Here is a 26,079-nt window from a genome sequence, read left to right as displayed (position 1 = left end):
CGGTAGTCAGTTGGACAGACGTGCGTAAATCCCGAGAGGCTACCAACCCGCATTCCGAGAAAGGAAGCCCCGAGACCTCCACCAAACAATTGTACTATTGGCCCATGAAGACCGGGGATCGTTGTGAAGATGGATACGAGTAAGTACTACACAAAAGTAAGACAGCTGGCGATCTCAAGGAGATTTTCAGGCGCTTCAATCCCACTTGTAGCGCTGGAAGCGGGCCACCTGGGTAATCCAGACAGTTACCGCCAGAAAATGCATACTTGTTTGCGGTGCGCAGATCGCTTCAACGCAATCCCATCATTAGCCAGTCTTTCGGCAGTTGAGTTAAAGCGTGCCTTTCTTTGTGGAGGGTCTAATTCTAGCTGATCGTTAAGGTTCACCGACATAGCACCGGGTATCGGACCGAGATTCAGACAAATATGGCAAGACCACGCTGTGCAGGCTCGATGGGGGAGAGATCTACCATCAGATCAGACTAGCTAGTCCCCGGAAGTGACAGGTCCTCGCTATAGCATTGGTCTTAATTTCTATTTAGTTTGATGGACTGAAAAGCATATAGTAAACCCTTGAAACCACTTTATCTAGTCTTCCTATCTGCTAGTTATTCAACATCTACAAATTCCAGACGTGGGCCGTAACACAGAAAACGGTCATCAACAACAAAAGAAACAACTGGGGTGAGGCTCTGGGCATCGAATTCTTCTCTTCGTAAATTCATGCATATGACTTCTAGCTCTTTTGAAAAACAACGCCCGCGCTTGCAAATCATTGGTTTCATCACATTTGCGACAGAATCGAGTTCTGCGCATAGGCCTGTGATAGTTGTTAGCTCGTGTTCAATGTCGCAGACATTAGGGAATAGATAGACTGACCATCGGCTTGATGTCCGGGTGCGGCACTGCCTCAAACACCTCATATGCAAGCTCAAGCTCGGGTCCAATGTTAATATAAGCACCCTTGTTCTCCGTTGAGTCGCAGTATCTGGGTGCAGAGAAAACGGTGATACAACGGCCGTCGTGCTCGACTTCGTAGCCATCCATGCGCACCTCGTGCGAACGGATGATAGCCTCCAGACCGTTATTCTCACAGAAGCGCTTGGTGATGTCGGGGCCGAATTGCAGGCCGACACCGCGCTTGCTGGGTCCACGGCCAGGCTGGGTTTGCGGGTCGGTCCAGAGCATCTCCATCATCAGACCCTGTTGGCCAGGTTGCCGTTGGTTGTGACGGTTGAGTTTACGAATATCATTAAGAGTAATCTTGTCGTCGGAGAAGAGACCACCGTGGAGGACCAGGTATTTCTCGCCAATTAGGGTGGCCAGCGGCAGAGCGGAGAAGGACTCAGAGAAGACCTTGAACACCCGTTCATTATACTTAGCCTTGCACTCACCCTCAAATCCGTAAACCTTGTTCATATCGTCGGTCTCGTGGTTTCCGCGGTTCAAGAACAGACCGTTGGGACGCAGCCACTTGTATGCGTAGAGAAGCAGGGCAATCTCGCAGGACCATGAGCCACGGTCAACGAAATCACCGTTGAATAGGTAGGCGTGGGTATCGGAGGGAGCACCGTTTCGGCGGAAGATCTCCAGCAGATCGAAGTATTGACCGTGGGTATCACCACAGACAGTCAACTTCTTGCCAGCTTCGACACCAACCTCGACCATCGTCGGCTCGTTGTAAACCAGCTCCTTGACAGCCTTGATAATCTGGAAGACGTATTTGCGGTGGATCTTCTGGCCGTTCTTGAAGCGCTCGATCATATCATCAATAAATTCTTGCGTCATTTCCTCGCCCAGGTGCACACCATCATAAGCATCCTCCACCTGAATCGCATCGATATCCAAGCCCTCGAACGCGGAAGGCGGGTCGGAAACTTCAATGGCCTTCTCAAATTCCAAGCGGCGGACGAGCTTCTCGCAGTCCGCTTGCTTCAGCTTCGCATTTTGGTTATTAGGTTCACGTTTGACGACGGCCTTGAAATCCTTCAAAGCAGCCTTATAGTTCAAAGTGGCAGTGTTGGCGAGGGCACGTCTCCAATAGGCCTAGGACAAATCCAATATATTAGCAAAAAATGAAAGACATATTTTCATTTTCAGCTCCGCGGTTCATATTGTGCCGGGTTCCCGCCCTTGGAAGAGAGGGCTCTCTTCGTAACGGCCACTAACCTTGACGTAGTTCGGGTCCAATTCCAAAGCGCTAGTAGCATCGGCAATGGCGAATCCAAAAGCTTCGAGTTTGATTTGAGCCTGCCAAGAAAAGGAGCAAAGCAGTGTTAGCGGTAGTGCTCCGGACCTTGCGAATACGATTCGCTACGAGGGGAGACGGATTAGGGCGGGCGTACCTGGGCACGGTTGCAGAAGATGGCCGGTTCCTTGTCGTACTTCTCAATGGCTTGGGTGTAGAAGTCCAGAGCAGTGGGCCAGTCGTGGGCCACAACAGCCTTATTGCCTTGCAGCTTGAGCGCGTTGGCTGCTTCTTTGTCGGTAGCCATTGCGGAGGGAAAGAGGGGCACGAGACAACCGATCGGGGAAGTTTGCAAAGAGGATGGGAGGATTAAAGAGGAAGAGGATTCGAAGGTGGCGGTATTTCGGTCGAATGTGCGACAAGGAGAGTTAAGGAGAGTTCAGGAAGCTCGAGTCCTGTGAGAGTTGAAAGGGGATCCCGGGCAAAAAGTTGATTCCCTTCTCACACTCTTTTTTTTCCCCGATGGCCAACGGGCTTGGCACGTAGAACCCGTCAGAACCATCCGCGGCCCCGTTCCCTTTCAACCTCCAATCCTGCCCTCACTGGACTTCACCCCACATCACCTCCTTCGAAATGTCATTTTTCACTCCTTCGAACCAGCAGCGCTCATTGCGCGCCTGCATGGTCTGCTCCGTCGTCCAGGCACACAACGTGAGTGTCTCTCGAGCTCTCCCTCGGCCCCCCGGCCCCGTCATTCCATTCCCAACTCCAGTACTGACGATTGGTATTGCTAGAAATTCATGCGTGACGGCTGCCCCAACTGCGAAAATACCCTTCAGCTCCGCGGAAATACCGACGCTATTCAAGAATGTACCTCGCAGGTCTTTGAGGGCTTGATCGCTGTGCGCGATCCGACCGCCAGCTGGGTTGCGCGTTGGCAACGTTTAGATAACTACGTTCCGGGGACATACGCCACGAAAGTGACAGGATCGGTAGGGATCTCTTCTTGGCTGTTACGTCCTATTACCAGGAGCTTGCTTGCTAATTATCTCGGTTGTTTGCAGCTTCCCGATTACATCATTGGTAGCTTGGAGGACGCTGGCATCAAATATGTTCCGTACGTGGGGTTCCACGATAAACCCCTGTTCATTTCAATGCTAATACTCTTTTCTTTTAGGAGAGACGGAAGTACCGGCGAGGAGGAGGCTTGAAATGGCCATTCTTCTCTTTACCACCAGCAGTCACCCCGCGACTTCGCCAACCAATAGCCAACGCCAGTCACCTATCCTACCTCATATACCAGACATGGACGGAAATCGCTAGGAATCGGAATCGCTGGTGACCAAGGTGGATCTTTCAGGAGTTATCGGTTGGAAGCATTGCATTTATGTCCATTTTAGCATTCGGTATTCGGGATTACCCTAATCAAGCAGGAGTTTTGACTACTATGCAGGGTTTCAGAGAAAAAAGAGTTACTTGGAAGTTGGAGGGGGGGGTTTGTTTCAATTGCCACATCTCAAGTGTGGAAGTTTCATTCAATCGACAAATAGGCGTTTGAGATGTCTATGAATGTAAAGCGCCTGTTTTGGATGGCATCACTCGTAGCAAAAAAAAAAAGTAAATAGAGAAATGGAATTCCCAACCTGGGATCCTTGACTGATCAGACAAATAAAGGAAATAGATAATCGCTCATTAAACCAATTTTAGAAAGGAAAAGTAGCCCCAGGGCTGCCTGGTGGTATCATGATAGTGCCCGAACTTAGAGAAGCTTGATGATCTTCTCAATGCTCTCCAGAAGGATATCAGCGTGGTGCTGCTGGAAGACCAGCATGGGGCGCAGGCGAATAGCCTGAGCACCGCTGCCACCAATGTTGATACCAACAGTCTTGGCCTTGGCGAGGAACTCGTCACGCTTGGGGGTGTCCCAGGCAATGAAGGTACCCTGGCCCTTACCACGCAGGTTCTGGAAGTGGGCGGGGTACTTCTGGGCCAGGCGGTCGAGACCAGCGTACAGGTAGTCACCAGTGACGCGGGTGTTCTCGACGAGGCCGAGACGCTCAACCTCCTCGATGATACCGCGGAAGATCAGAGCACGGGATGGGTCACCCATCCAGGTGTTGAACTGACGGTAAGGCTTGTTGGGGCGCAGAGCAGGGTTGCCGAAGTAGTAACCGGCAGTCTGGGCCTTCTTGGAGAAGGTGACCATGTCGGGGGAGAGGACAGGTTCCAGTGGTCGTGGGCCCAGAACTTACCGGTGGCACCGACACCAGTCTGGACCTCATCGACGATGAAGAGAACGTTGGTGCGCTTGGTGATGTCACGCAGGCCCTGGAAGAAAGCGGGCGAGGCGTGGTTGTCACCACCCTCGGACTGGATGGGCTCAACCATGACGGCAGCGACGGGGTTGTGGTACTCCTTGATGAGGCGCTCAACCTCCTCGAGGCAACGCTTCTCCTCAGCAGCGTTCTCCTGGACGTGCTCCTCGAGAGGGTACTTCAGGGTGGGGAAGGTGGCCTGGGGCCAGTCGAAGGCGGGGATATCCAGCTTGTGGATGGCCTTGGAGCGGGTGGTGGAGAGGGATCCGAAGAGACGGCCGTGGAAGGCAGACTTGAAGGATAGGATGGAGAGCTGGGGAGAACCGGGGCCCTGGTTGTTCATGGTGGACAGAAGCTCCTCCTCGGTGAACTCGACGTTGGGGCCACCACGCTGAAGCTGGCGGTAGTACATGAAAGCAGCCTTGTAGGCAGTCTCGTTGGCATCGGAACCAGCCATAGCGGTGAAGACCTGGTTCAGACCCTTGGGGGCAGCCTTGAGGATACCGGTGCGCAGGATCTGGGACCAGTCGGCAGAGGGGAAGTTACCCAGAGCAGGACGGTTGATCAACGAGGTGATCATCTCGTCGGACTGGGCAACCTGCTTGAGGTGGGGGTTGTTGTAACCAACGGGGATGGAGGCGATCTGAGCATAGACATCAAGCAGCTTGTTGCCATCGAGATCGGCGATGCTGGAATAAGGGTCAGCTCAATGCTCGCTACTCAATTCCTCCTCGAGATGTGTGTGAGGGGGTGGTGCGGGGAGGTGATATCATACTAGTTACCAATGGACTGCTGGTAGTCGGTGAGCATGTTCAAGCTGCGGACATCGAAGACCTCGTCGAGCTCGGCCGCAGCAGCCTTGTTCTTAGGGCCGGGGATGGCGGTCTTGAGCGAAGGAGCAGCGGGCTCATTGGGGAAGAAGGGCTTCTCAGCGGCTTGAAGGCGAGCGGTGGTTGAGAGAGCGCGAGCAGCGGGCACGCGGGCCACGGTGCGCAGCTTGGGGCTGCAGCGGAGGATAGAGGCCATTGTATGAATTAAGCAGATGTATGAGGAGAAAGAAAAGATTTAACGCGGGGCAGTCAAGATTTATAGATCAAGGACGTCTCGGAGAGATTGAGAGCTTTCCAAGCTGCTCTTTCCCCCGCGTTGATATGCGATGCAATGGCTGATTGGCGTTCGGCGGCGCGGACCAATCAGATGACAAAGATGGGCTGAGAATCGCCGAGACCAGCCCGAATTGGTGAGGTTGACCCACCTTCCGCTTGGAGTAGGTCTACGCTTTCCGCCTTTAATGTTAGTAACAGCTTTAGCAAAGACCTGGGGGAGAGGCTGCATGAGCCCCATTTTCTCCCATCGACTCCCTAAAATGGCGGTGTTGGCTCCAATTTTCGACTCACGTGGCCATTTGCCCCTGGGTCTTGACTCTTGAGATCCCTTGAAGGTCCTGTCAGGGCCGCCGATGTCATTGCAGATAAGCTCGGTCTTGGCAGGGTGATCACCTGGGCATCAAAGTTGTTATCGGGGATGCTGCAAGGGATTCAAGTTCAAGTTCAAAGCCTAGGGCTACGGTGTTTCTTCCTACGGATTATTGGTGTTGAAGTCAAAGTTGGCCTTTCAATTTTGTCTAGTAGTAGGTACCGTCCATATATTATTACGCTCACGGTGTATTGTTCAACTACCTAGTAGTAGTAGTAGTAGTAGTAGTAGTAGTAGTAGGAATATGTAAATCGTGTGGAACTTCAATATATCAACCGACACAATTTTGAACTTGAATTAGTTCGATTGCTAGACCCCATTATTTTAGCCATTGAAACTGATCCCACATGAACACATCCCCCAGGCCAATCTTATACTTAATTAACATAAGCTTGAATGATAGTATCCATTTCACTTGATACAATGGCAATTGAATCCGTCGGAGTCACATTCCTGTAGGTTATTCCGTTAGGGCCAAGTGGAAGGTGGGTCCACACAATCGTCAGCCGAAGATTCAGATAGCCACAAATCGAACCCCTTTCATACACCTGGGCTTGTGGTTTAGTGGTATAATACTCCCTTAGCATGGGAGTGGTCCGGGGTTCGATTCCCCGCGAGTCCATTTTTTGCTTCCTCAATCTCCTATCTATCTTCACAATTGTTCGAGTGTACGTCGATGTGTGTTGGTGCGGAGCGCCGGGTTGATTTTTTGTGTGAACTCAACTCGTTGGCCAATGAATGGAACGCCAAAGGGTGAGGTCCTTTCATTTTACTTTCACCTTCTTTCCATTCCTGTGCAAGGAAGTCTACTAAGTGGTGGGTGGTATACTCAACTCCAACTTTGACCTATCTACGTCGACCTACTACGTTAACCTATCTAAATTTTCTGCCATTTTCGCTACTCTTTGTGGGTTCGAATGAAGGATTTGCTCGTCATTTTTCTAAATGGCAAGCTGCACGATCGAAATTGATGTATCGAATTTAGTACCCAGGTGGAGGAACAAGCGTCATCGTGCAGGGTAAATCTCCGAACATCTGCCCCGCATTCATCTACTTGTAGGCCCTTAGCTAGGCAGAAGTCGACGATGACACTCATTTTCATTTAAAAATCTCGAGTTATGTGAAATGAGAATTAAAAAATAGATCAAATGCATATACATACAGGTATCATAATCGTTACATCCTAAGCAGGCTTGTCTAAACTTATACACAGTACTAGCTTTTTAAAGTCTACCCACCGAGATTCGAAACAGTATAATACTAACGGAACACGAAAGAAAAAAAAGCTGCGTGTTTATACAATAATTATCGCAAGTAATCAGTGAGGGTATCGTTCCTCGAACGGCGAGACGGCCGTCCGAGGTAATGAGCCAGAGGATTTATCGCTGGCGGCAGATGAGTAGACCGTGGCAGTCTGCTTCAATTCAATCCCATGGTCGGGAGAGCCAGTGCGAGTATTCTCGGTTGAGATATCATATGCATGGCCCATATTATTGTGATGAGCGAGTCTGGACTCGGTCCAGCTCTCCATCTCCACAGTTCGCATAATTTCGAATCGGTCACTTTCGTAATCGGCTTGACGTGAGTCGAGAGCGTGACCAACAACCATGTGCGAGTTACGAGAGCGGCTGGTCGAATTCCAAAGCTTTTGTGAACGACTGCGTTGGTTGTAAGAGTAGCCGACATTGCGGGTGGATTGCAAGAGACGAGGCAGCACAGCTGCAATGAGTGGCCGTAAGGCGGGGGCGGAGGAGCAGATCTATACCTACGTTAGTTTGGCTAGAATAATAGCAGCACAAATGTAAGGTGAGCTACATACCAAGCCTAGGTTGATTTCAATAGCGGCTGAAATGAGTACAGGCCATCCCATCCAGGTCGTATCGTAGCCGACAACAAATCTAGTAAAAATTAGCAAGATTATACCTTGAAAACATCCGATAAAGGCGGGACTCACGCCTGCCAAACAAAATATGTCCGGAAAGACCCAGCTATGTTGACAATAATTCCAACTCCGAAAATGGAAATGACGGCAAGACGTTGACGAGCAGGCAGCTTCAGACTCCAGATGAGCGGCATTGGCAGAGCGGTCACCAGGAAGTCGGTAAAAATATTGATGACGCTGGCAGCAAAGAGAATATCACCGCTGTTCATGCATTTGTGTTTATATTGAGGTTCGACGTTCCAATAAGCCTTGACAGGTCTAGATGATTGGTTAGGATGAGATTGAATTGAGATCCTCGAATGGCACTCACGAGCATTGGAAGATACTGAAAAAGGTAAAGAGAGTGCAGGTAGTTCCAACAAAAACCATTGAGCCGATGAAAGCCCAGTTGAAAACCTTATTGCTTCCCTTTCCAGCGCCTAGAAGACGTCGGCAGAACCATAAGAAGTGAGATCTTGGTCAAGGAAGATGACCAAGAGAACAGTATTTGGAAAACGAGGTTCATTTTCTGCACGGTAGGGAGCCAATCTAGTGGAACATCCCAGACGTGTCGATTCCAACCCCATACTTCTGTAGCGTACGAAGTAACCACGACCATGGCGACGGCGAAGAGGAGAGCGATCACAATGAGGATGTCATCCACACCAGTGCTGCAAGTAATGCGCAGACGGGTGTAAAGGCGGAGTCCAACAACGATTATAGCGAGAATAATGAATACGACGTTGATTATCATGGCCCCATGGCCGCGTGTGGTTGGGTTAACGTAGTTCGGCGTCCATGTCGCCAGGACGGCAGCGGGGGGAAGCTGCATAGTGGACGATATCGAAGCGTAGGCCAGCAATAGGTGGATAGAGCCTTGGAAGAGAGTGACTTTGTACTATGAAGAATCGCGCAAGGATTGTGGTTATGGACTATTGGTGTGTAACGACAGAGAACATTGTGACTGTAGTGCTTCCAGAGTAGTCGTATAGTGTTCGAAAAATGCCGGCCAGCGTCGCACCCCCGCTAGGGTCCTGGGTACACATATATTCAAGTACTCCGTACTCCGTACTAACAGTTAAGAGGCACCCAGAGCCGAGAACTAGGACCCATGAGAAATAAATTAAACTCTGGAGCAGACAGACTCACACCATGGTTGTTCCACATAACTCCGACGGCGATGAGCCGTGGGAACAATCTGCACGAGTTCGAAAGCAGCAAAACGACCGAGGCCAGCGGAGGCGACCGGTGTTGAAGGCAACACGATAGGTCGATCCAGAGCCCCAGAGTTCACACCCCGATCCACTTGAGGCGAGACCGATCTGATTCATAGGCTGTGAGAGGTTAAGCTTGTGAAAGGCGACTCCCGAACCCCTGGTGCTAGGCACGCATTGTTCAGTGTGTTAATTGCGCTTCGTGTTACTCCGGACATGGATTCAGCTAAAGACAAAGCCCCCCTATAGAGGCTTTTTGCATTCCCGAGCCATGCTCGTGGCGGAGAATTGTATCCCGCATGCCGCCAGGTGATGCCGAGGCGTTGCCACTTTGAAAACTTAACCCATAAATCAATTCATCTGCCCTTATGGAGTACTCGTACGGAATACGGAGTTATTCGCACCACAATTCAAGATCCTTAGCGAATTATTGTGTGCAGGGATCGGTAGACCTAGCGAGTCATCATTCTCCATTCTCCCTTCCCCATGTTCCATGCTCCACCCAAAGAAACAGGTTGCGCTGAACCAGGCGTGGACGGCATGAATTGCCCCTCGTGATTGGATACTAAGAGGTAGAAGTGATTTCGAATACACATTCCTTCTTGGCCGGGTGAACCATATACTGTAGTACTGTTGATTCACAAGCTGAAAATCCACGAACCAAACAAACAAAACCTCAACTGCCGGCTTTAGTTCAGGTGGAGGGCCCGAATCGGCTTTCAGAACAAGAATGGCCAAGTCGACTGATGCCCAGAGGTGGTCCACTCGGGAACCCACCTTTACGGAGTACAAATGCTGTAAATAATTTTCAGCCTTCCCGATCCTTTTACGAGTCATTGTTTGTTGATCCTGGCTGGGAATATCCATCTTATCTCTCTCTGAATCCGCTTTGAAGCGACTAGTGTAGCTAGTATGATCCAGCATGATCCACTGATGCTTCACCCGGCATCCTGGATGGGGTGAGATCTTCATTATAGGCTGAAAGTGTTGACCAACAGTCCGTGAGAGAGGTTTGTGGAGTTGAGACTGTAGTAAGTCAAGCTAAGCCAATCCATGATCGACGGTCGATGCCTACGGAGTACTGGTAGTACAGTATAACTGACATGATCGATTTTTAGGCGAGTCTTAAAAGGTTGATCATTTCCAAGGTTCTGGATATCTCCAGGCAAGGCCAGACCAAGCCACGCCAGGCTTCATAATTATGAAAATCACTATGGAAGGATTTATGGTTCAGTTCGAAATACTCGCGTCTCTCTATCTCATCTCGAATAGTAGACCAGCTAATTTTGCAGTTGGCGTGGAACCGGGCTTAATGCTCAAATTTGCGACCGACACATTTGACTCGCCTTCACCCACGGTTGGATGGAGATCCGCAGGCAATGCGGGGAGTAACCCCGACTTATGTATCATTAGATTCCTTTTATTATTATATATTTTTGATTTGACCGAGTCTATTTAATTCACTCAAAAAGCCGTTGAGATGGAATCTTGCATGATGGTTTCACCGCTGCAAGGGTAACTAAAATCATAAACATAGTTTTCTAGAAAATCAGAATCAGTGGCGGCCCAACGGAGAGTCCTCGGGTTGACGGCGAATTGGCTTCTGCCACTCGTCGCGTATAGCAGAAGCGAGGTAGGATCGTGGCATCTACTAGTAGCGATGCTGTAGCGAGATGGCCCGCGTTGAATGGACGGAAAGACATTACTCGTACTAGTACTCGTAGTATGTGGCGAAGTACCCCGCGGCATGTGAAAATGGAAATTTCTAGTCAATATCTACAAGTACATTAAGCAAGTGTGCATCCGTGCTTCTGTGCACTTCTAGAACATTGCATGGCCACGTTCAGAGCAGGGGTCTACATTCTCTACTGGATCATGCAAGTAAAAAGGGGGATACTACATATGCCACCTCCGAGTCGCACTGACGTTTCACCCTGTATAGTCCTGCGGAGGCGTATACTAGTGCGGCTTAGTGTGGGTTCCTAGTATATTGTCCTCGTGTCCTCCTTTCCGCATACCCAGAATTAGGTTCGATCGGGGCTTCATGTATAAAAAAGGGCTTTTGGTGCGATTGAGTGATGTCCTTCATTTCAGAACAGGATATGCACCCCCCAAATCGTTTCAACGTGTCTGAAACAAAACAGTTCACCAGGCTGTTGTTGCGTATCAGGACCCATCGATGCTAAACAACAACCCCTGCTACCAAAGTTAATTAGTACATAACTCGGCTTTCTTCGATTCGAGTCCTAGAATTGAGTACTCCCGTCAATATGGTGTCGCGTGACCATGAGTTCCTGCATAAAATGGGCCTGGAGGGCTCCACCAACGCAAATAATGAGACTTGATTATTATTGTTTCCCATTAATCTTCTGTCCGGGTTCAAGGTTATGAGACCGAGGTTCTTATGGTAGGTAGTATGGTTCATTGTGAGAAAAAATAGTCCATAGCAGACCTAGCGCTAAACAAAAGATCGCTATTACGCACCAATCTAAGGGGACAGAAAGAAAATCAAACATCTAATTCCGACCAACACCCGATGAAACCATCGGCCGCATATTCCCTTCCCCCATAGCCCTGAGCCTCCGACTATCCTTTTTCTGCTGAAGTCGAGACTGTGCTGCTGCAACACGCTCCGGTGAGATGAGCTCTCTGCTCACATCGGCCAGACCGGTTCGTCTACCCCCCTCGGTCCCCTTCGGAAATTGTGTGTCCGGCATATGTGCCAGTATGAGAGTTTGGAAGACCCGAGATATTGTCGAGTGTGGATCGGATGTGAGGGCGGGACCGGGCTGTGTGCCCGGGCTGAGTTCCGTTGTTTTCGGAATCATGTCGATATAATGAGCGATATGATCGCTGTTTATCGCCCGTGGGTTGATGGGCGTGTGTTTTGAGATTGCGATCGAGAGACTTGAGCGGGGCGGTATCGTGAGACGAGGTGATGATGGGATCCTTGTCAAATTGGTACGATTTCGGGCGTGGTTTGTCCAAGATTTCATGGAGGTAGTGTGTGACTTCGGCGTCATCGGCCGTGATTTTCTGAGTTGCGCGTTTCAAGTCGAATGTACCAGTGGTGGCATTTCGCGTATGCCGTGTCTTGGTCCGGGGACTTGGGCTGAGTGGTGCCTCAATGTCCTCGGTGGCTTCTTCAATCTCTGGATGATCCGGTTCTGCGAAATCATGGATTTGCACACCCGTGTGGTCCTTTCGTGGGCTAAAGGTATGCCGTTGTTGAGGCATCAGCGCGGGAATGCGCTCTGCATTGGTGGCCCTCAATTTCAACGTATCAATTTGGCTTTGCATGCGGCGACGCTCCTCGTCGAAACTAGACCTCAGTGCATCTTCCGATTCACGACGCTCCTGGGTAACCTTCTTTAGTCGTTCACGATACTCCTGGACTCGACCTTCCAGCTTGATTTCTCTCTGCCTGAATCTGGTTTCTTTATCCTTGCGGCGGCCTTCATACCGTGACATTTCCTGTTTGACGCGCGCCATGGTCTGTTTAAGGGAATGGTTCTCCTTCTCGAGATCCTGTGCCTTCTTCTCCGAACTTTGGGCAAGACTCTGAAGCTCCTGGAGATCTGGGTTCTGAGTTGGCTTCTGCTGGCGCATCAGCTCCTCGATTTTGGCGTTGGCCTGTTTCAACTCCTGCTGTGCCTTGAGAAGCTCTCCAGACGTGTCTGCAGGCGGTGACTTCTTGGCTGGCTCGCTGAGTGTTGCGGTATTGTCACCCACCACGCCCTGCTGCTCGAGACTCTTGCGTAACGAAGAGACCTGCTGCTTATATTGCAGGGCTAGGGTGGTCTGCCTGCTGAGGTCATGTATCAAGTCCTCTTTATTTGCTTTCGAGTTCTCCCCTACAATTGTGGCGGCAAGACGCGACACCTGGCGTTCCATATCCGCCACTTTCTCTTCTTCTTCGCGCAGCTTATCTGCCAGTCGTAGGGCCTCAGTGTCTTTCTTGCGCGCGTAGGATTTGGCAACCGATCGGTAGTGGATGAGTGTTTTGATTTCACGATTGGTACGCGCTCGGTAGTTGTCGAATTCCGTCTTCCAATATTTCCCTGACTCCGATCGTGGATCTTCGAGATTGACGGTGATGTCGTCGGCGCTGGAGTCTTCCTTCATCTGGACGCGGGCGGCGGACTTCGAAGGCGAAGTCTCTGCCCCCTCGGCATTTTTGGACGCGTTGTCGCGGGCATCCATAAGTGTCTGCGTGAGTTGACTGCGCGGTCTTCCTTCGGCGGAGCCTGACATCCACTGAGCAGTGAGGTTGCCCGCAGGGTTGGGAGGTGTTTTCACCACCTTGGTCGATTGACTGTCGCGTTTCCCCTCGTTATCCACCACCCCGTCGCCAAACGAGACGGTTTTGCGTCGGTTGGAGATTGTTCCGGGCGTGACGAGGATACTTTTGGTAGGGGAGCCCGCGGGGTTGAAAAGAGAGTCGTCCTGTTTTGGGTCTTCCTTTTCGGCTTGGACGGGGACAGGAATTGGGATAGAATTGGTGGAATCACCGTTACTGCGGTAATGGGCGGGTTTATTGAGATCAGAAACCTGATCCTTCTCCTCTTCAGCGCCAGGGGTGCCAAACAAGGCGCTCTTGAAGGCGCGAATCGCAAACACGGGAGCTGGGGTTTCGGGCGGCTCCAGGAGTTTAGAGGTGTCTGGACGAGACCGCGTTAGTTCTTGACAAGATTGAAGTGTAGAGTGGCAGAGGATGACCAACCTGTAGCCTCAGGGCCCTCGTTCCCTTTCATCCAGTCCAACATAGTGGAAGATGGCGGAGGAGAAGAAAGTTTGTTTACAAGGTCGACGCGTGATGGGGACTGGAGGAACTTCGGGAAGCTCAGCTTATCGATAGGACTCAACCCTCCACCAAGGGTCAGCACAGAGTGGACTTGGCGTCAGCACAAGGCAGATCTTCCCAAAAAACCTTGATTAGGTCGTTGCCTGGATGGTGACTCTTTCTTTCGAGGTTCAATTTAAGATATAAAAGCTGATGTGTGCGTGAACCCTAGCATTGAAACCCCCTTGCTCATTGATTACTTCCATACTCCATACTGGAAAAACTCCACTCTATACTTCCCAGTTCCAACTCCACTCAATCAAACAACTTGAACCTTGGAACATGGTTCTTTCACAATCCTCTGTTCTCCGTCTGGCTGCCACTGCTTTTGGTACGATCTTTATTGGATTTGGAATCAATGCCATCTTGCGTCCGGACCACGCCTTGACATTCTTCGAGTTTGCACCGCCAGCTGACGCGATTGATCATCGATTGGTGGGTAGCCTGATGGCCGTGTATGGAATCCGGGATATATTCATGGGGCTGGCCATCTATGCCGCCACCTTCTGCGGCACCTCCAAATCCTTGGGATGGACATTGATCTCGGCCAGTGCGGTTGCAGCGGGCGATGGCGCGGTGTGTTGGAGCCACGGGCAAGGCGAGTGGAACCATTGGGGGTATGCGCCGATGATCACGGTGGTTGGCAGTCTCTTGCTGGGTATTTTTGATCGTGCATGAGTAGTGCTCGTGTAGTACTTGTGCCAATTGTACGTAACTCCACATTGGGCAGGGTACCTACTAGCAGGGACTCGAGTCGTTGACCGCTTCTCTACATGGTAGGCACATGGCATGGTACGAGTACAGGCAAAGGGAATCAAAGGAAGGGAAGCCAAAGCAAAATGGAATGAGATTATGTTATGAACTGAATTGATTGAGTACACCGTAGTACACCGTAGTACACCGTAGTTATTGTATCATTATGGAGTCCTCTGTCCTCCATTCCATACTTCTCCACTCCGCGATGGCAAAGGGCGTACCTGACCGCCTGTTAGACCAAGGTACTACTTCCCAATGACACTGACAATCTCCAGAACCCAACCACTTCTTTCTTCTTGGCCCAACCCCAAATCACCCCATCTCCCTCATAATGTCCCTTAATCCCCGGATGTAGGGCGACTTCGCCACGCCCCGCGATGCCTCCCAAACAGAAGAAAGCATCCCGCGAGAAAAAGCAAAACCAAAAGGATCTCCAAAAGCAAACCTCTTCCGACGACTCTTCTCTAACATCCCCCGTCATTGCAACCACCAATTACCGTGAAATTCACCAACTCGAGGTCGAAGCCCTGCGCTCGATCTACGGAGACGATTACGAAGATGTCGAGACGCGACGTTCCGCATGGCAGGTGGGTGTGAATCGTTAATCTTGAACTCTTTCTTCCCCGCCAGTTGGGCCCGCACTAAGACTAATCGCCAGCAATCCTCCGACTTGACCTTTAAACTCAACCTACGTGCTTCTTCAAATCCGGACGTTCGCCTCGTACTCCTTGTCGAATTGCCCGCCACTTATCCAAAGACCGTACCGAACCTTTCTTTAGAAAACCTCACCGACTTTCGCGATGGTGCCCAATCGCGAATCCAGGAAATCATTCGCAGCAAACCAAAAACCCTTCTCGGCAGTGAGATGATATACGAGCTGGCAGTCTCAATACAAGACGTTTTGGAAGATGTTGCCCAAGCACGTGAGCAGGACAAGGATCTCCCCAGCCTGGAGGAGGAGCGCATTGAACAGAAAGCCGCCGCCGTTCAGCGGGCCGAATTGGAAAAGCAAGAGGAATTGCGCAAACAAGAAGCTGCCTCTGCTGAGGAAGAGCGTGCTTTGCAGGAGATGCTTCAAGATAAAATGCGACAACGGAATAAGGCTCGGATTATGCGACGGAAGAGCCGAACTAGCGGCATGGATTCCAGCGATGTTGGCGATCTCGTGGAGTCTACCCCCGGCGCAATCTCCTTTGACCCACCATTGGCTGTTAATGACACCGATGAGCAGCTATTGGTGTTCCGTGCCGTGCATGGGAAGACATTGGTACAAGATGGCCAGGACAAGAAGACATTTACCGTGCGACCTCTAGTCTCTGAAGGTCGATGCCACGTCCCGCTCCTTGTACTGAAAGAGATTTTCTTGGAGGAGAAAGCCTCGAACACCCTTGCATTTCGAGAACAGATGCGAACTAGTGAGGACAAGTTGGAGGCCTTGAAACGACTTCGACACCCTAACCTGATCGAGTTTGTTGGTTTCAAGATAATTCGCCCCATCACCCAGTTCAATTCGTCAGACAACTCTTGGACGGTCTTTACTCTCTTGGAATTTGCAAATAAAGGCTCGCTCTTAGAGCTACTTGACATTGTAGGCACCGTTGCTGCCGAAACTCTTCGAGGTTGGATGATTCAGCTTTTAGAGGCCCTGGAGTTTTACCACCGCAGTGGATTTGTCCATGGAAATATTCACTGTGGCCGTGTCATGCTTTGCAGGACAGCCTCTGGAGGCACAATTGTCAAACTGCAGTCCAGCGTGGAAGAGGCTCTACCAGACTCTCCCGGTGGACGACGTTCATTGACCACGTCTAAGTCACCGCTCTGGCTGCCTCCAGAGTTGACCGAAGACACGCCACCGACCATGAAGACTGATGTCTGGGACCTTGGAATTGTCCTTCTGCAGATGGCCTTTGGCAAAGATGTACTTTTGAGATACACATCGGCTAACCAACTGATGATATCGTTGGGGCTGTCCCCACCGTTACAAGATCTTTTGCGAGAGTTTTTCCGGCCGGACCCTAGGAAACGTCCAACGGCCTTTCAGCTTCAACCGTCGGAGTTTTTCCGAGTAGATGCACCTTTGACTATGCGGGACAGGTCTTCCAATTCGGTTTCTCTGCAGAGGCGACCACGCTTAGACTCCTTTGGAGCCATCCCTGTCTTCTCGCGTTATCACCAAGACTTCGATGAAGCTGGTCATCTGGGACGAGGTGGATTTGGTCAAGTTGTGAAGGCTCGAAATAAACTTGATGGCCGTTTCTACGCCGTGAAAAAGATTTCGCAGACCTCGGCCATGTCGTTGAAAGATACACTTTCTGAAATCATGCTGCTATCGCGTCTGAACCATCCCTATGTTGTCAGATATTACACTGCTTGGCTGGAGGAAGATTTCAACCATGTTGAGGAGGCTATCTCCTCTACTGAAGGCGACCCATATGCTAGCCAGGATCATGGAGGATTCAGTACCGGTGGTCTCGACTTTATCAGCTCTAGTGGATATCCGAAGATTGAGTTTGCAGCATCGGACAGTGATGATGATAATGAGGGGACTCTATCCGATCGTGGAACAGGAGAGTATAATCGTACCTTCGATGAAACGGGAAGTGCAGAAGACGCCGAGCCCAGTGGAACACGGTCCGGTTCCAACGGAAGACCTGTTTTGACTACTCTGTACATTCAAATGGAGTACTGTGAGAAACATGTAAGTTGAGGAAAACAATAACCACCATCCTCGGTTCAAACTAACCTTGGTACTTTATTAGACACTGCGTGATTTGATCAGGAACGGCTTATACGACGATATTGATCGCTCTTGGCGCCTCTTCCGGCAGATCTTGGACGGTCTGAGCCATATACATAGCCATGGAATTATCCATCGCGATCTCAAACCCGATAACATATTCATTGATGTTGCCAATAACCCCCGAATTGGTGATTTTGGTCTCGCTACAAGCGGCCAATTTATGACGGCGGTACGTTCGTCTGCGGCGGCAGATTTCGAAGGAAATTTTACGCGCAGCCTGGGCACAACATACTATGTTGCCCCAGAGATGAAGTCCGGGTTCTCGGGACACTATAATGAGAAGGTTGATATGTTCTCGCTAGGTGTCATTTTCTTCGAAATGTGTCATCCTTTGCCAACAGGTATGGAGCGTGATCAAACGCTGCGGGAGATCCGAGAAACGAACCATGTACTCCCGGTTACTTTCCAACAATCGGAGAAGGTTGTTCAGGGCCAGATTATCGAATCTCTTCTAAGCCATACGCAGAAGTGAGCGACCGACTGCGTCGGAGCTTCTGTCGAGTGGTAAGATCCCCCTTCAAGTTGAAGAGGAGACCTTTAGAAGGGCCATCGTACACTTGCTGTCGGATCCAAATTCCCCCCGACTACAAGAAGATTCTTTCTGCCATTTTTTTCGCAATCCCGAAAAAAGTTCGAGGACATTGCGTGGGATATGGACTCCCATGGAGTGCCAGCCGCAAATGAGCTTCTTGTGCAGGGGCTTGTCAAGAAGAAACTCACCTCTATTTTCCGACGACACGGGCAGTGGAATCAACGAGACAAATGTTGTTTCCGCGGTCTCAGCATTACTCTGCCGGTGCAGTGCGTCTGCTGGATTCGTCAGGAAATCTTCTTCAACTGCCCTTCGACCTCACGGTACCAAATGCACGAGCGATTCCTCGCCAAGATCCATCTCTGGAGAAGACGTTTGCTTTTGGCACCGTTTACAGAGAATCAACCCACGGCAGTGAGCCTCGCACGCACCGGGAAGTTGATTTTGATATCGTGTCGTACAACACCTTAGATCTAGCGCTCAAGGAGGCTGAAGTGATCAAGGTCCTTGACGAGATCATTGAAGAATTTCCGCCACTTCGGTCAGCGAATATGTGCTTCCTAGTCAATCATTCGGATCTTCTTCAACTTATCATGGAGTTCTGTCGCATGACGCCATCTCAGATTCCCCTCGCGAAGGAAGTCATCAGCAAGTTGAATGTCGGCAAATGGACCATGCAAAAGATTCGAAGTGAGCTTCGGTCTCCAGCAATCGGCGTTGCGTCGACCTCGTTAGATGATCTTGCTCGGTTTGATTTCAGGGGTATGTTACGCAGTAAACTCACTTTTTCTGTTCCTTTCGACTAACTCCCTCTAGGCACTCCCAAAGAAACCTTGCGTAAGATGCAAGTTATCATGGAAGGAACGGAATTTGCCGAGCGACTTCCCCCTATCTTCGCCCGGCTGAATGTACTCATGACATACCTGCAATGCTTTGGCGTACAGCGCAGAGTCTTTGTCAACCCGTTGAGCAGTTTGCACGACAAGTTTTACCGGGGGAGTATTCTATTCCAATGCGTTTTCGACACCAAACGCCGTGATGTATTCGCTGCAGGTGGCCGCTATGACCGATTAATTCAAGATTTTGCACCTAAATCTCTGTCAAATCGTCCACAATCTCACGCAGTGGGATTCAATCTCAGTTCTGATAAGTTGGGCTCGTCTATGAGGAGTATCTCAAGTCAAAGGCCCCTCCAAAAGATGCCGAATCTGGCGCTGAACTGTATTGGACAACTCGCAGGGTATGTTTCCATCTCAGCAACTTGAAAAGCGTGCAATTTACTGACTCAAGCTTAGTGTGATGTTCTCGTCGCAAGCTTTGACCCCACAGTCCTCCGGACGACAGCCGTAAAACTCATCGAAGACCTCTGGGGAAATGGTATCAGCGCAGAACTTGCAGTCGATTCCTCTTCCATCGAAGAGTTGATTGCTAAGTACAAAGACAACAACCACCGCTGGATCGTGATCGCGAAACAAGATAGCAAAGAGCGTGGCTTCAAAGTGCGAAACCTCGTCCGCAAAGAAGAGTTTGACATTCGCAACACCGAGCTTGTACCCTGGCTTCGATCTGAGGTACAAGCACGACATCAACGCGAAGGGAATGCGGATGCCCGCCAGGCTCGCCTACCAGGACAGCAGGATCCATTCCTGACCAACGAAAGAGAGAGGGCCAATGATGTGCGCATTCTTGTCCCACAACATCGAAGCAAAAAGACCAATCGTCGAAATATTGTCGAGTCCGGTATTGATCCCAAGTCGACGCCATTTGTATCGTCCCATTACTAACTTGAAAACAGCTCTCTTCAGCGCACGCGAGATCGCCGAAAACTCAGCGAACGCCCCAGTCGTTGCACTTGACACGCGCGACGATGTCCTCGACTCCATTCGCGACACTCGCCTTTCTGACCCTGACAGCTGGCGCACCGTCATCCAAAACGCACCCCTGACAGAGCGGAAATATCTCGGTCAGGTGTACGATTTGCTCGCCGATTTGGCTTCTGAAATTCGCGCGAGTGGTGGAGCGGACGGCTACACAAATGCTTTCATCTACAACTACCGCACCGGTTCGTGCGTGTACTATGACCTCGGCCCTACTAGCGACAGGTAATTTCACCAGGGGGTGAAATTCATCGGGAGGAGTTTATTCTGTGATATTTTTTTTTCTCTGGTGCATATTTGGAATTCCCTTACTACTTGCATAAAACCTCATGTATCGGCAGTCTGACCTGTTTATACCTTCTTGCTTACCGCCTCCCCTCCCCTCTCACTCAACACCCTACCTACCATCCTTGTCATGTTTTAGCGAGTCCGGGAGATACCCCGTTATGAATAACGCCAATATTAACGAAGATTGCATGGGAGGGCAATAGTTTCATCTTTTTGAGGTATCGCTGATATTATACATAAAATGGGTTCTGTTTTTGCATCAAGTATGTACGCAGAGCCTTGCTGCGCTACAAACATCTAGTCACTATCGTCATCAGACCCGTAGCCAACCAAGGGACCAGAGCTCTTCGGCGCAGCCTGGGTCGTCACATTCCCACCCGCTAGTCCGCGCAAGGCTGCCACAGTTGAACTGGAGAAGATTCCGTTCTCGGGCTGTGCGGGCTCAGCCGCGGGTGGTGCGGCTTCAATCATTTGAGCTTGCTCCGGGGCCTCGAGTTGGGCCGCAGGTGCTGATGCCTCTAGCTGCCGGGTCCGCGCGTGCCAGACATCATCGGGTACGTCGTATCCGTTCAATCCAAAGCTACCCTCGATCTTCTTCCGCTTTCGGGCCTCGGGGTCCCGGCCCTCGATTTCCGCAACGAATGCCTCTGGAGTGCGCGTCGAATGGCCTCGGCGGCTTGCTCTTCTAACCGGCGGGCCTCGCGCTTTTGTGCCATTGGGTTGGGGTCAACTGTTGCCCAGCGGACATTCAGAATTTCCTCTGGATGCTGTTAGCAGGGAAATTGAGATGTTAATTTAGGAGTTTCTTACCATGATCAAGAGCCTGTTGATGCATGGCTTCCTGTTGTTCTGTGTTAAAATATCCCTTTGATAGTAATATTGGGACAATTCTTCCGTACCTTTGCGAATTGGGCATTTGCCTCTGTTCAATGAGATTAGTATGTTGGGCATAAAGAGAGATTGGACGGGATATTCTCACCATTTGAATATGTAACGAAGCCAATTCCTCTGCCTGTCAAAACACGGGATCGTTCCTGTTATGTGTTAGAAAAGACGGGTTATTCGGTGTCGATAGAGGGAACGAACAATTTGGCCCCATTCACTGAAGTGTCTAGACACCACCTCCTCTGCATGACGTTAGTAAGAGCATCATAGCTATAACTGCAAAAGAACATACCAATATCATCCGTCACATGGATTCTTCCGACGTAAAGAACACGATTTTGTCCTGTGATTTTGTTAGCGACCCGATTGAAGAGCTTCGGCCTTTTTAACAGTACGTACGTTGGAAACTTCCAACACCGCCCATATCATCACGATAATCCGAGAATTTTTCCCTGTAAAGAGGTTAAAAAGAGCCCGCAAGATCCTCCCGATCGGGTATAAAATCCACGCACCTGCCAAAACAGTCGGTATTCGGTTGATACAAATCGTGAATTCCAGGCAGGCGGTGCAAGTATTCGCAATCGGCCCCCTTGTGGCACACGCCTCGAGCGAAGTGAACTAAAAAAAACCATATCAGCATCAAAAAGACAAAAGACGCAGCGTTATTCCTGGAAACCTACCGCAGAAGAAAGCTCCTGGTGTCCGATCGGCACGGGTGTATCCAGCATCTTTGGCAATCGAGCATCGACCGGGAGCGGGCTTGTTCAAGCTGTGCTGCTCATCCCCTCTCTGCCCACCCTCATGCTTTGAGTACCAGATGTTCCACTGTAGTCCAGACTGTGTTGAGGGATCCGCCTTCGCAACTGAGGGATCTGCTTGAACGCGCGCAGGACGCTTCTTCCTTCTGATGATCTTCTTGACTTTCTTTGTCGATTCGAGCTGCTGCTCTTCGTTTGGCGCATTTGTGGGTTCGGACTCGGTCGCGACCAGCGCGTCGGGCGCGGGCTCTGCTATATCGGCCATGGCTTGGGTTTGTTGTAAGGTTTGCAGCGTTGGAGAGCTGAGGCGAGGCGATTCGATTCAATCGAGAGAGATGCGCGGGCGGCAAAAAGTTTGGGTGTCCCGATTTAGGTAGGCGGTCGAGTGTGGTCTTGGCGTCTCCGAGCATTGGAACTTCCGCCGCGGATTTTTGATATCACGAGCGATTGAAGTCCTGCAATTGATCTGGTTGGATTGAGAGGGAAAATATTCGTCCAAAGTCTGAGATAACTGTCACTAGCTCGGCATATCACTTTCTACGCCAGAAAGCGGCGACCATACACCTCGTGTGAGAGAACAGGCGAAAAGCCTCCACAACCGCCACAATGGTGAACATTACGGAGAAGATCAAAGAGTACGAGCGTCGATTTTGTCTTGTGTTAATTTTCATTTACTGAGACTTCTTCTAGGATCGAGGATGAGATGCGACGGACGCAGAGTGAGTTAATACTGGCCAAAATTTGCACTGAACACCCCACTAACAATGCCCCGCAGAGAACAAGGCGACAGGTATGATGTCGAGAAAAAAAAAAACAAGTGACCACCCGTTGGATTTTATGCTAATACGATGAACTTCAGAGTATCATTTGGGTCTATTGAAAGGGTGTGTATCTATAGTTTCCCAGCAGAAGAGTATCCAGCTGATGAATGCAGAAAACTGGCCCGTCTTCGAGCCCAGTTGCTTGAACCCGCTGCCGGTGCAGGCTCTGGTGGTGGCGCTGGTTTTGATGTTAGCAAGAGTGGTGATGCGCGTGTTGCGCTGGTTGGTTTTCCCTCCGTCGGAAAGTCTACTTTCCTATCGAAGATCACCAAGACCAAGTCCGAGGCGGCTGCATACTCTTTCACCACGTTGACGGCTATCCCTGGTGTGCTCGAATACGGCGGCGCCGAGATCCAGATTTTGGATTTGCCTGGTATTATTGAGGGTGCCTCCGAGGGTAAGGGTCGTGGACGTCAAGTCATCTCCGCAGCCAAGGTACGTGATGTCCTATACTTCCTATACGGAGGAAGGGTCAACCAATTTCTAACCTGGCTCTCAATGGCTGGACAGACTAGTGATTTGATTCTCATGGTCCTGGATGCTACAAAGCGTGCCGAGCAGCGTGCTCTTCTCGAGGCTGAACTGGATGCAGTGGGCATTCGACTTAACAAAGAGCCCCCGAACATCTATCTCAAGATTAAGAATGCCGGTGGCATGAAGATTACCTTCCAAACACCGCCGAAGTACCTGGATGAAAAGATGATCTACAACGTCATGCGTGACTACAAGCTTCTCAACTGCGAAATTCTGGTGCGAGATGAAAATGGTGTGTTACGATTCCAGAATTATTCCATGTCAAAGCTATACTGACAATCCCAGCCACAATCGATGACTTTATCGATGTAATTATGAAGGATCACCGCAAGTATATTCGCTGGTATGTCCATTCCACCTTGGTTCATTCCTTGAATACAGATACTGACGCCCAGCCAGCTTATACGTTTATAACAAAATTGACGGCATCAGCTTGGAGTTCTTGGACCAACTGGCCCGCGAGCCGTACACAGCCGTCATGAGTTGTGAGCTCGATCTTGGCGTGCAGGAGGTCGTGGAACGTATCTGGAAGGAACTCAGACTGATGCGGTTATACACGAAGAGGTGGGTTGCCAATCTTACTTTCCCCAATTTCGAGAATATCACATTCCTAACTCATCTACAGAAAGGGAGTTGATCCCGACTTCAGCGAAGCTATGATCGTTCGTCGGGACTCGAGCATCGAGGACGTTTGTGACTCTATTCACCGCACATTGAAGGATACCTTCAAGCACGCCTTGGTATGGGGTGCTAGCGCTCGTCACGTCCCGCAGCGCGTGGGATTGGGACACATGGTGGCCGACGAGGATGTGGTGTCGATTGTAGCGAAATAGAGAAACTGCAGTTCAGGCAGATGTTTTACGAATTGAGAAAAAGATTCAAGTCTATTGATGTGAAATTGCATGTACGATCAAGATCAACTATGAACATATGAACAAGATAAAAAGCAGTTGCCGATTCCAAGATATAACCTAACCAGAACTCCCCGGACCAATTCCCTAAGACATTTATGCGGCGGCGGCGGCAGCAGCAGCGGCAGCGGCCACGTTCTGCATGCCAATGGTCGGCTGGACGCCGACACGTTCCTTGGCAAGCAGATCGACCAGCATGGGGCTGGGGCGGCTGTCACGCTGAGGGTACAGACCGGCCTGGCTGTGCTTGTACTTGAGCACGCTGTCGAGGTAGATGTCGAAGAGGTAGGAAGAGTCGAGGGGACCGCCCTTGGCCTCGGGGTGGAACTGGGTGCTGAAGATGGGACGAGACTTGTGAATCATGCCTTCGTTGCTAGCATCGTTCAGGTTGGTGAAGTACGGCTTCCAGTCCGAGGGCAGGGTGGAAGCGTCAACAGCATAGCCGTGGTTCTGGCTGGTGATGTGGCAGCGACCAGTGCTCAGGTCCAGAGCCGGGATGTTGTGAGCCCGGTTACCGTACTTGAGCTTGATGGTGCTAGCACCGGCAGCCAGAGCCAGCAGCTGGTGACCCAGGCAAATACCGAAGATGGGGACCTGGGAAGACTCCATCAGGCGCTGCAGGTGGAAGACAGTGTCCTGGCAGTGAGTAGGGTCACCGGGGCCGTTGGAGATGAAGACACCATCGAAGTGGTGGGCCACCTTGTGGATGGGGTAGTCGAAGGGGAAGACGGTGACACTAGAGCCACGGCCAACCAGGCTCCGCAGGATATTCTCTTTAACACCGCAGTCGATCACAGCAACGTGCGAGGTGGGATCGGCAGCGCTGATGTGGAAGGGCTGCTTGGTGCTGACCTGACGCACCAGGTGGATCTGTTCGGGATCGGTGAAAGCCTCGTCCTCGTTGGCGTCGTACTCCTCGCCAACAGTGATCTTGGCCAGGGACGAACCCTGCTCACGCAGATAGGTGACGATGGCACGAGTGTCGACACCAGAGATGGCGGGAACACCCTCACGGGCACACCACTCACCCAGACTCTCAACGGCAGTCCAGTGGCTGTACTGCTCGGCGACATCGGCGACGACAACACCGGCCGCCTGGAGGTTGGGGGACTCGAAGTACTTGAGAAGGCCATTGACGTCTTTCTCGGCCGAGGGAACACCGTAGTTACCGATGAGAGGCTGAGTGAAGACCAGAATCTGGCCACGGTAGGAGGGATCGGTGAGAGACTCGGGGTATCCGACCAGAGAGGTGGTGAAGACGGCCTCGCCGGAGATGTTGGAGCGAGCACCGAACGACTTGCCGGTGAACATGGGGCCATCACGAATGGTGAAGGTAGCAGGCTCCATGGGAGCCCGCTGACGAACAGTAGCCATAAAGCGAGCCTGGACGGGCGTCTTCATAGAGGCGAAGGCGCCGGCCCGGGCAGGCATGGCCTTAAAGAGGTTGGTGAACATTTTTTGATTGTAGAGAGAAGAATTAAACGGTTGTATGGGTAGTCAATTCAGTTCTTGGAGGCTTTCCAAAGGTGGTCCGAGATATAGTCCTGAGGAAGGGTGTTATGTTAGTTGGGATGCACTCGGAATAAACATGGATGAACAGTGGAAAGGGACAACAACGCACCTGGGAGGTGAAGATTGAGGGTGCCAAACACATAAGCGCGACTGAAGGTATAGCAGTCAAAGAAGAGGGGGGTTGGGAAGAAAAGTTCAGGTCGACATGAGTGGAGTTTTAAAGTTGGGCTTGGAAAGGAGGATGGAAACTGGAGAGGAGAGGAGAAAGAAGTTGGGGGAAGAAAGAAAATTGAACGCTTGACTCAGTGCGGGCACGTGCCTCACCGACTCCGGCGTGGCCAATCAGAAGAGCGGGCCGATATCGGTTGGCCCGGCTGAGTCATCACATATTCAGGTCACCAATGACATTTCACTTATTGAGGTACATCTATGTACTCCATACATACGGA

General features: G+C 50.7%; 10 protein-coding genes across 10 annotated transcripts; 4 read left to right on the top strand and 6 right to left on the bottom strand.

The window, feature by feature from the left end:
* Window positions 1-783: 783 nt before the first annotated feature.
* Window positions 784-2,494, bottom strand: ppt1 (protein serine/threonine phosphatase PPT1; the record flags this gene model as incomplete). The annotated part of the gene is made up of 4 exons (XM_056636495.1): window positions 784-819; window positions 879-2,045; window positions 2,169-2,249; window positions 2,345-2,494. 4 exons carry the CDS (start codon window positions 2,492-2,494, stop codon window positions 784-786), a joined length of 1,434 nt encoding a protein of 477 aa, XP_056482525.1.
* Window positions 2,495-2,820: 326 nt separating this feature from the next.
* spt4 (transcription elongation factor SPT4) lies at window positions 2,821-3,398 on the top strand (the record flags this gene model as incomplete). Its single annotated transcript, XM_056636494.1, has 4 exons — window positions 2,821-2,898; window positions 2,982-3,179; window positions 3,252-3,304; window positions 3,365-3,398. The coding sequence occupies 4 exons, from the start codon at window positions 2,821-2,823 to the stop codon at window positions 3,396-3,398; spliced, it is 363 nt and encodes a 120-aa protein (XP_056482524.1).
* A 548-nt stretch (window positions 3,399-3,946) lies between these two features.
* On the bottom strand, window positions 3,947-5,528 carry gatA (4-aminobutyrate transaminase gatA; the record flags this gene model as incomplete). Its single annotated transcript, XM_056636493.1, has 3 exons — window positions 3,947-4,375; window positions 4,453-5,191; window positions 5,278-5,528. The coding sequence occupies 3 exons, from the start codon at window positions 5,526-5,528 to the stop codon at window positions 3,947-3,949; spliced, it is 1,419 nt and encodes a 472-aa protein (XP_056482523.1).
* A 1,768-nt stretch (window positions 5,529-7,296) lies between these two features.
* N7509_011855 (uncharacterized protein) lies at window positions 7,297-8,731 on the bottom strand (the record flags this gene model as incomplete). Its single annotated transcript, XM_056636492.1, has 5 exons — window positions 7,297-7,737; window positions 7,798-7,876; window positions 7,933-8,178; window positions 8,231-8,339; window positions 8,482-8,731. The coding sequence occupies 5 exons, from the start codon at window positions 8,729-8,731 to the stop codon at window positions 7,297-7,299; spliced, it is 1,125 nt and encodes a 374-aa protein (XP_056482522.1).
* A 3,058-nt stretch (window positions 8,732-11,789) lies between these two features.
* Window positions 11,790-13,879, bottom strand: N7509_011854 (uncharacterized protein; the record flags this gene model as incomplete). The annotated part of the gene is made up of 2 exons (XM_056636491.1): window positions 11,790-13,774; window positions 13,837-13,879. 2 exons carry the CDS (start codon window positions 13,877-13,879, stop codon window positions 11,790-11,792), a joined length of 2,028 nt encoding a protein of 675 aa, XP_056482521.1.
* A 359-nt stretch (window positions 13,880-14,238) lies between these two features.
* Window positions 14,239-14,634, top strand: N7509_011853 (DUF4267 domain-containing protein; the record flags this gene model as incomplete). The annotated part of the gene is made up of 1 exon (XM_056636490.1): window positions 14,239-14,634. The coding sequence occupies one exon, from the start codon at window positions 14,239-14,241 to the stop codon at window positions 14,632-14,634; it is 396 nt and encodes a 131-aa protein (XP_056482520.1).
* A 455-nt stretch (window positions 14,635-15,089) lies between these two features.
* Window positions 15,090-20,150, top strand: cpcC (putative protein kinase (Gcn2); the record flags this gene model as incomplete). The annotated part of the gene is made up of 10 exons (XM_056636489.1): window positions 15,090-15,299; window positions 15,371-17,410; window positions 17,472-17,816; window positions 17,854-17,933; window positions 17,982-18,063; window positions 18,144-18,288; window positions 18,315-18,806; window positions 18,861-19,284; window positions 19,360-19,784; window positions 19,840-20,150. 10 exons carry the CDS (start codon window positions 15,090-15,092, stop codon window positions 20,148-20,150), a joined length of 4,554 nt encoding a protein of 1,517 aa, XP_056482519.1.
* Window positions 20,151-20,506: 356 nt separating this feature from the next.
* Window positions 20,507-22,117, bottom strand: cwc2 (active spliceosome conformation promoter CWC2; the record flags this gene model as incomplete). The annotated part of the gene is made up of 9 exons (XM_056636488.1): window positions 20,507-20,856; window positions 21,020-21,050; window positions 21,109-21,131; window positions 21,189-21,243; window positions 21,296-21,336; window positions 21,387-21,437; window positions 21,494-21,546; window positions 21,607-21,712; window positions 21,775-22,117. The coding sequence occupies 9 exons, from the start codon at window positions 22,115-22,117 to the stop codon at window positions 20,507-20,509; spliced, it is 1,053 nt and encodes a 350-aa protein (XP_056482518.1).
* Window positions 22,118-22,458: 341 nt separating this feature from the next.
* On the top strand, window positions 22,459-24,040 carry N7509_011850 (uncharacterized protein; the record flags this gene model as incomplete). Its single annotated transcript, XM_056636487.1, has 8 exons — window positions 22,459-22,487; window positions 22,543-22,571; window positions 22,712-22,736; window positions 22,787-23,108; window positions 23,184-23,439; window positions 23,493-23,550; window positions 23,607-23,771; window positions 23,833-24,040. 8 exons carry the CDS (start codon window positions 22,459-22,461, stop codon window positions 24,038-24,040), a joined length of 1,092 nt encoding a protein of 363 aa, XP_056482517.1.
* Window positions 24,041-24,214: 174 nt separating this feature from the next.
* cpa1 (carbamoyl-phosphate synthase (glutamine-hydrolyzing) CPA1) lies at window positions 24,215-25,573 on the bottom strand (the record flags this gene model as incomplete). Its single annotated transcript, XM_056636486.1, has 1 exon — window positions 24,215-25,573. The coding sequence occupies one exon, from the start codon at window positions 25,571-25,573 to the stop codon at window positions 24,215-24,217; it is 1,359 nt and encodes a 452-aa protein (XP_056482516.1).
* Between the last annotated feature and the right edge of the window lie 506 nt (window positions 25,574-26,079).

Source organism: Penicillium cosmopolitanum (assembly GCF_028827165.1).
Source record: "Penicillium cosmopolitanum strain IBT 29677 chromosome Unknown utg000011l:1.0-3548175.0:1.0-3550911.0, whole genome shotgun sequence".
Lineage (NCBI taxonomy): Eukaryota > Fungi > Ascomycota > Eurotiomycetes > Eurotiales > Aspergillaceae > Penicillium > Penicillium cosmopolitanum.
The sequence above is the reverse complement of the archived record's forward strand: the minus strand, read 5'-3'. Positions and strand labels throughout refer to the sequence as shown.